The 8,351-nt window shown below is 39.2% G+C and overlaps 1 protein-coding gene and 2 long non-coding RNA genes across 10 annotated transcripts in view; 1 reads left to right on the forward strand and 2 right to left on the reverse strand.

Moving 5' to 3' along the window:
• The window catches only part of LOC135116458 (tudor domain-containing protein 7-like), a 37,286-nt gene extending 32,804 nt beyond the window's left edge, over positions 1-4,482 (forward strand). For 5 of the 8 annotated variants that reach the window (XM_064033934.1, XM_064033933.1, XM_064033932.1 and 2 more), the window contains 7 exons: positions 325-438; positions 738-856; positions 1,034-1,119; positions 1,401-1,552; positions 1,825-1,973; positions 2,142-2,290; positions 2,445-4,482. In XM_064033934.1, coding sequence (XP_063890004.1) covers positions 325-438; positions 738-856; positions 1,034-1,119; positions 1,401-1,552; positions 1,825-1,973; positions 2,142-2,290; positions 2,445-2,662 — 987 coding nt within the window. In that variant the 3' untranslated portion in view covers positions 2,663-4,482. The remainder of the gene's footprint in view (positions 1-324; positions 439-737; positions 857-1,033; positions 1,120-1,400; positions 1,553-1,824; positions 1,974-2,141; positions 2,291-2,444) is intronic. The other 3 variants (XM_064033935.1, XM_064033937.1, XR_010276345.1) reach the window with 2 other exon arrangements.
• LOC135116468 (uncharacterized) lies at positions 268-2,527 on the reverse strand. The gene is made up of 2 exons (XR_010276350.1): positions 2,404-2,527; positions 268-463 (listed from the first exon to the last, which is right to left on the reverse strand). It is a non-coding gene; the product is annotated as an uncharacterized LOC135116468 (long non-coding RNA).
• On the reverse strand, positions 3,132-6,498 carry LOC135116466 (uncharacterized). The gene is made up of 2 exons (XR_010276348.1): positions 5,762-6,498; positions 3,132-3,665 (listed from the first exon to the last, which is right to left on the reverse strand). It is a non-coding gene; the product is annotated as an uncharacterized LOC135116466 (long non-coding RNA).
• Positions 6,499-8,351: the final 1,853 nt, after the last annotated feature.

Here is an 8,351-nt window from a genome sequence, read left to right on the forward strand (position 1 = left end):
AACAAGTAGCTGTGTGGCAGGTGGTGGTGGTGCTGGTGGAAGGAAGATGATGAAATATGTGTTTTGTGAAGATATAAAGTTAAAGATTCTGTGGACTATGCATGTACTAGACTGAACTATGTTCCTGCATTCTGTTTTTCCTGGATGCCACCCAACTTGTATGGGAAATAGCTTGCTGTTCAGTGAAAATGTAATAACCCGAAGTCCACACTCACTAGAGTCACAGCCATGCTAACTTTTGATAAGCATGTGTGTGGGAATTGTAAGTGAATTGTACAAATTTATTAATAACAAAAGGAATTGTACAATGTTGTTGGTGTGCAGGCATTGCCGTGCTGCCTGGACAATGTCCCCAGCAACCCGGAGCTGAAGTGGACAACACAGGCATGTCAGCGACTCCTGGACTTGGCTTCCCCAGACACTCCACTACTGCTTAAGGTACCTTTCACCACTCATGGTTTGTCTGTAAAACAAATTATATTACATATTACATGTGTAGTAAGCATAAGTTAGGTGAGAATAGATACATTAGTAACATTTAATAATGATATTCAACTCGGGTATTTATAAAATTTATAGTCGTGTGGTCATTAAGGACATGAGTCCCTGTAGGAAATATGAAGATAAGTAACTATGTTGTGATTGAGAATTAGTGATGTACATTGTGTTTTGTGATGAAGATTGCCTAATGCTGGTTGTGCTGTGTGAAGACTGCCTAATGCTGGGCGTGTTTGCAGGTGGTGAGTGAGGGCACTGCCTCCCGGCCTCCCTCGGTGCAGCTGTTCAAGAGGCTGCTTCCGCAGAATGAGTTGGTGTCCATCAATGACACACTGAGCATCGACACCAAGCTCTTTGGGTTAGCCTACCTCTCTGTCCAGTCCTTTACTTAGGTTGCTGTGAAATAGTTGCACTTAAAATGTGGTCTTGTCATGTTATCCAGCACAGTTTTTTTTTCCTCCTTGAACTGTTTATTAGTTGAACTTTTTTTTTTTTTGTACCTTCTTTTAATTATGTTATAATTTCTTCACGGCAGTAGTGAAGGTGACTCCAACAACAACAGTGTGGAGAAAGAGGTGGTTCTGTCTCAGGTCAGATCACAACAGTCTTCCTGTGCCTCAGGTGTGATTGCTTACTATTGTGTTGTGTGTGGGCTGTGGAGGCAAGCGTCAGTCACCTTGACAGGGAAACTGCAACCTTTGTGCTCTTAAATAAGCCACTTATCTCATTTTATTTTGATCACTTTTCTTTTTGGTTTGTCTCGTAAACCAGCTGTTATGTTTTGTTTAAACAGATTTGTTTTGAGTAGCAAGTGCACTGCTTGTCAGAGATACATGCATTATATAATGTTGATCCATTATTGGCTCAGGGCATTACCACTTACACTCTGCTACATCCACCAGGTGCAAGTTCCCAGAGTTGTACCCCGTGCTCCCCAACAGTTGGACCAGACTCATTTCCCCCATGTTTTCCCTTGTCCCTCAATGATATTCCTGATGTTGGCTCCTTCTTTGATGTCTTTGTCACCTACGCCGCCAATCCATACCACTTTGCAGTAAGTGAGAGAGAGAGAGAGAGAGAGAGAGAGAGAGAGAGAGAGAGAGAGAGAGTAGTAGTAGTAGTAGTAGTAGTTTGTAAAAGGCTGTGGTGAGTGACTGTGGTTCATAAACATACTGTGGTGCTGTGGACTGTGTTGAGAGGGAGAGGAGAGGAGGGGAGGGGAAGGGAGAGGAGAGAGAGGTGGGTACATATTAAACATACATATAAGAGGCTGTGGTAAGAATGTGTGTTTCAAAGTGAGAGGCTGCAGTGAGTGTCCATTCACAGGTGCAACCGTGGAAGATGGCCAAGAAGTTTGAAGAGTTGAGTGAAAGCATGCAGAATTATTACCACAACAGTGCTAGCTTGAAGAAAGTGTCTGCCATTACAGTTGGCCAATACTGTGCACTCAAGCACACTGATGATATCTGGTACAGGTATGCATGGTGTCCAGGGTCCATACTGAAAATCAAAGCTCATCAATTCCCAGCATTACACAAGCCTTCAGTCTTGTATATAGATGTTATTGAGATCACTTTTTGAGACCATATAAAGGAGTGAATAAAATTTGTAGTTACATCGATAAAGAGTACATTGTTTTTCAGAGCTCAAGTAGAAGTGGTGACAAATTTGTCAGTGATTGGCATATTTGTTGACTTTGGGGACCGTTTTGTCACATCACTGGACAAAGTACAGCCCCTTATACCAGCCTTCTGCACCTTGCCATGCCTTGCCATCAGGGCAGAGTTGTCCGGTAAGTTATAAGCCAAATCAACACTTTTGGTTGCACCTCTGCTTAGGATGACTTCCTTGCTAACATTGAGAAATAGTCAAGGTTCCTTTCTACATAATGAATCAGGAGCTAACCATTCCCAGGTGTTGGTGATGCGAAGTGCTTCTTTTTGCAGGCATCAAAGCAGCTAACAAAGACTGGAGCCCTGAGGATGCATGCAGATTCAGAGAGCTGGTAGACCACAAGGACTTGGTATCTGTGGTGCACAGCAAGAATGTGATCAACACCAACACTTTATTCCTGTCACTGGTGCTCATAGACACTTCTGACAAGACTGTCGACAACTACATTAATGACATCCTTGTGGAGGAGCAGAGAGCTGTCGGTCTGTAGTTTGCCCCAGAGCATCAATATTAACAAATCTTCCATGCCTTTTTAAGATTTAGATTATCCTTGGGATGGTGCTAGCTAGAGCCCTGAGCTTGATGTGATAGTCCTGCTAAAGCTCAGAAGGAAATAGGAGAATCATAAAGAATGGAGAAACTATGGAAATATTTTTGTATTCTTAGAAAGAGATTTTCCTTGAGTCTGTCTTCTACTTACATGGAATAAAGTGGATGCAATGAGAATTGGCTGACTGAAGGATTGTAGTTGATTTATGTTTAAAGACTTTAAAGTTAACTTATGTTTTTTTTACAAGTAAAGTGAATGAGTTATTCTTTTAACATAGGGAGGGAGTCATGGAGTTAATGGCAGGTTATTATAGTAAAGGTTCTGAATCTCAAGGTGGCTGTCATTTACTAGTAGATGCTAGGAACTGTGTGAGACAGTTTTATTTCCTTGATGAAAATTACACATTCACTTTACTTTATTCAGCTAATTATGCAGTGGAGGGAAATCAGCATGTTGTTGTTGTTGTTGTTGTCACTGGTGGTGGAATTGGTGGTGATTACAAACTGGTTCCCTGAAACAGTCCTGCATTCCAGCAAATCTTTAATATTTGCTTCTAAGAGATTTTTGTGAGTTTGGATTGATTGTCTCGTTTTGCTCAATCTATGATTTCTTAATTTATTTAAACAATCACTGCACTTAACAAAAATTTACCAAGAATTACATACCAGCAGGGTTCCTCAATTCCACCTCTATGCATTACTTTCTACATTTTATATATCCTACTCCAGCCATTGTTCAAGTTATATTCCCAGAGCAGTTCCCACCTCAGTGCTATAAAGTTGTGTGACGTTAATTGTTCCTTGAGCACGAGGGCCCGGCAGACTGACTCCCATGCCTGCCACAGCCAGGCGTGGGTGAGTGAGTGGCTGTGTGGCGTACGTGCTGTAGTGCCAATGCCAGCGTGGGATTCCTACTGCCTCTGCATTTGCTTGAGCTTCATGTGCTGGAAAGCCATAACAAACATGTTAACATTTGAATTAAAGGAAAAAATGCAATAACCACAATATATAAAAAAAATCCACAAAAAATAGCAAAATGGAGTTATAATGTTAATCTCAAAATATTTCCACATGATATAGAATGCTTAACTTACCATGTATGTATTGTATACTAGTCAGTATTGACCAAATGTTCCCAGTATAACACTTACACAAGCAAAGAGTAGTAGTCAGTTTCCTTAGTTCTAACAATGTCTAGCGGATCATTTTTGTTTGGTATGATTGTCAAGATTATTTGCAGCAGTATTACAAGGCATTGTCTCAGGATGGCTTTTAACTTTTTTTGGTTTATGAAAACTTTTGCACTTGTTAAAGAGTAAACTTTTTAAAGGTTAAGATATGTTGTGCATTGTTCTGATCTGTGGACTATGTCTTCCCCCAACTTGAGGCCGGCCCTTCTTCCCTGTGGTTGCTATGAATGGAAGACGTCTTCCATTGTGGTTGGCAGCAATGGTGGTGTTTTATAATGAATTGCAGAAACCTAAACCACTAATTGGTTTGTTTCCTCAGGATCACATTATTTTCCAAAGCTCTAATGAAAACTGATTATTTTTTTTGTGGAATTTTATTTTTGTCACAATTTATATTTGTTTAAAGGATGAACAGTCTTGTGTATCTTATTAATATCTGGAATATTTCAGATATAACTGTTGGAAAATAAAAAAAAAAAAACTGTACTTGTTTCATTGATATAAATAGTAGATTAATAAAATGAGTATGATGGCTGTAGTAATACGAGGGAATAAAGTGTTAGAATGAGAACGGGGACATGATTTCAGCTCACAAAGACAAGAAATAAAAGGAGAATACTGTAGTTATGCCAGAGACGTTTTAGGAGCAGACATCAGAGACAAGTTGGTATCAATAACACAAGAGTAGGCCAATGTACATCTTCACGGTGGTTCCCTTAGCAGTGCAGTGATAGTGCTCCAGTGCAACTCAGTGAAGAGTTTATAAGAAGGTAATCAGACCAGCAGTGTTCCATGGAGTTGCTAAGAGCAGCACAGGATAAAAAGATGGATGCACAGATGAAAATTCGACTTAAATCTGGGATTCTTAACATTTCCCATTACTTCAGTAACCATGGCACATCAATTATTCACCTAAGGCCGTGTCATTTGTTCACTCCCAAGGGGTTAATTATCATCCTTGGTTGAGAATCACTAGCTTAGATGAATGTACAGATCAGGTAAAAAATAAAAAAACTTTGAAGATGGGGGCGTGAGTGAGGAGCCGCGATAAAACCTCTCAACAGAATATAAACTTGGGGTTGCTCTTTTCTATATTATTCTACTTTTTTTCTTAAGCACGAAAGTGGAGGTAAGCGCGAGTGAGGCACCAAGTCGCTAAAGTAGCCACAAAATCTCAACACAACGTACGTTCGGTGGTTGCTCAACTCAGTATTATTATTTTAGGATCTCCGCCATATTGCTCTACAGATAAATGAAACCATAAAATTTTGTCCGTTTAGGTTATCTCGGTCTACTAATATGGCACTCGGGCATTATAAATAAACGCCATGTTTTATCTAGCAATGATATTCACATACATATTAGTCGTTTAATATACAACCAAATAAAATAATTGATGGTAAATTTGTAGTTTAAGCCAATGTCCCCAATCTCTACCCACGGCCCACGGCGTTATTATTCATTTCCGACAAGTATTGTAATCATTAGAAATGATGTGAATAGTGAGAAGAACAAAATGAGGTAGGTTATTACCACGTAGTGTGTAATGGCTTAAACTATAATAAAACCCTAACCTAACCTAACCTAACCTAACAACTGAAGTTCAGGCAACAATACACCATTTATGTTTACCTGTGGACTTAGAAAAAGTTGAGAGCGCTGTGCATTCCCAGGCCTATTGTGGCGTTATTATTAATTTCCGAAAAGTAGTGTAATCATTAGAAATGATGTGAATAGTGAGAAGAACAAAATGAGGTAGGTTATTACCACGTAGTGTGTAATGGCTTAAACTATAATAAAACCTAATTGATTAATAATAAATAAATGAAAAACAAAACTGCATCATTTACCTGGTGGTGTTACGGTTCCCTTCACTTCTATCCACGTCACTGGTGGGAGGTGGTAGGGAAAGCCGTACGGTTGTGAAGGAACACTACACTTTACGCCTTGCTGTTTGAGGGAGACTGAGCCTTCACTCTTGGTTGGTTGGGCCTTGTGGTTCGCACTGACGAATCTTCCTCTCGTCTCGTGCCTCAGATTCGAGGCTGCTTCAGATTAGTTAATCAATTTACCTCGCTTGAAATATATAACAAACAGGTGTGTCTGAATCGCTACTAATATTGACATTAGCGAAGAAAGGAGGATATACATCAGTAACACTTCACGTCAAGCACTACAAAATACTGAAGACAGCAGCATTGAATAATATGGAAAAATGCAATGATGAAGAACGAATAATATACAACTACTGGATGAAGCAGAGAGGTACACGACACTCAACAAACAAACACTTCAACCAGCCGATCGATAATGATTTTAAAAGTCAAACACTGTAAGATATTGAATAGAGCAACACTGAAGAACAAAAAAAAAAAAAAAAAATGCACAGGTGAAGGACGAATATACGATGAAACAGAGAAGTACATACTCACTCAGACACGACACTGAACAAGCGAACACTAATTAGTCCATTATCAATAATCATTTAACTTCAAGACTCGCAAGTGAAAACTGTAACTCACTGTCAGCGAAAGTCAATAAATCAATAGACTCCACTTGCTTTTATGATAATGAGTTTGTTTTGACATTATCAGTGTGCATATCATTAAAAAAAAAAAAAAATATATATATATATATATATATATATGTTACAGTCAATACCTGAATCCAGACAATTTGTAAAGTGACTTATTTTTTCAGGCAATTTGTGAACTGCCTAACCTAACCTAACCTAACCTAACCTAACCTAACCTAACCTAACCTAACCTAACCAGGCAGTTCACAAATTGCCTGAAAAAATAAGTCACTTTACAAATTGTCTGGATTCAGGTATTGACTGTAACATATATATATATATATATATATATATATATATATATATATATATATATATATATATATATATATATATATATATATATATATATATATATATATATATATATATATATATATATATATATATATATATATATATATTTTTTTTTTTATGTAGGAAGGATACTGGCCAAGGGCAACAAAAATCTAATAAAAAAAATGCCCACTGAAATGCCATTCTCATAAAAGGGTCAAAGCAGTGGTCAAAAATTGGTGGATAAGTGTCTTGAAACCTCCCTCTTGAAGGAATTCAAGTCATAGGAAGGTGGAAATACAGAAGCAGGCAGGGAGTTCCAGAGTTTACCAGAGAAAGGGATGAATGATTGAGAATGCTGGTTAACTCTTGCATTAGAGAGGTGGACAGAATAGGGGTGAGAGAAAGAAGAAAGTCTTGTGCAGCGAGGCCACGGAAGGAGGGGAGGCATGCAGTTAGCAAGATCAGAAGAGCAGTTAGCATGAAAATAGCGGTAGAAGACAGCTAGATATGCAACACTGCGGCGGTGAGAGAGAGGCTGAAGATAGTCAGTTAGAGGAGAGGAGCTGATGAGACGAAAAGCTTTTGATTCCACCCTGTCTAGAAGAGCAGTATGAGTGGAACCCCCCCAGACATGTGAAGCATACTCCATACATGGACGGATAAGGCCCTTGTACAGAGTTAGCAACCGGGGGGGTGAGAAAAGCTGGCAAAGACGTCTCAGAACACCTAACTTCATAGAAGCTGTTTTAGCTAGAGATGAGATGTGAAGTTTCCAGTTCAGATTATAAGTAAAGAACAGACCGAGGATGTTCAGTGTAGAAGAGGGGGACAGTTGAGTGTCATTGAAGAAGAGGGGATAGTTGTCTGGAAGGTTGTGTCGAGTTGATAGATGGAGGAATTGAGTTTTTGAGGCATTGAACAATACCAAGTTTGCTCTGCCCCAATCAGAAATTTTAGAAAGATCAGAAGTCAGGCATTCTGTGGCTTCCCTGCGTGATATGTTTACCTCCTGAAGGGTTGGACGTCTATGAAAAGACGTGGAAAAGTGCAGGGTGGTATCATCAGCGTAGGAGTGGATAGGACAAGAAGTTTGGTTTAGAAGATCATTAATGAATAATAAGAAGAGAGTGGGTGACAGGACAGAACCCTGAGGAACACCACTGTTAATAGATTTAGGAGAAGAACAGTGACCGTCTACCACAGCAGCAATAGAACGGTCAGAAAGGAAACTTGAGATGAAGTTACAGAGAGAAGGATAGAAGTTGTAGGAGGGTAGTTTGGAAATCAAAGCTTTGTGCCAGACTCTATCAAAGGCTTTTGATATGTCCAAGGCAACAGCAAAAGTTTCCCCAAAATCTCTAAAAGAGGATGACCAAGACTCAGTAAGGAAAGCCAGAAGATCACCAGTAGAGCGGCCTTGACGGAACCCATACTGGCGATAAGATAGAAGGTTGTGAAGTGATAGATGTTTAAGAATCTTCCTGTTGAGGATAGATTCAAAAACTTTAGATAAGCAGGAAATTAAAGCAATAGGACGATAGTTTGAGGGATTAGAGCGGTCACCCTTTTTAGGAACAGGTTGAATG

The sequence above is a fragment of the Scylla paramamosain genome, chromosome 31, assembly GCF_035594125.1.
Source record: "Scylla paramamosain isolate STU-SP2022 chromosome 31, ASM3559412v1, whole genome shotgun sequence".
In the NCBI taxonomy this organism is placed as follows: Eukaryota; Metazoa; Arthropoda; class Malacostraca; order Decapoda; family Portunidae; genus Scylla; species Scylla paramamosain.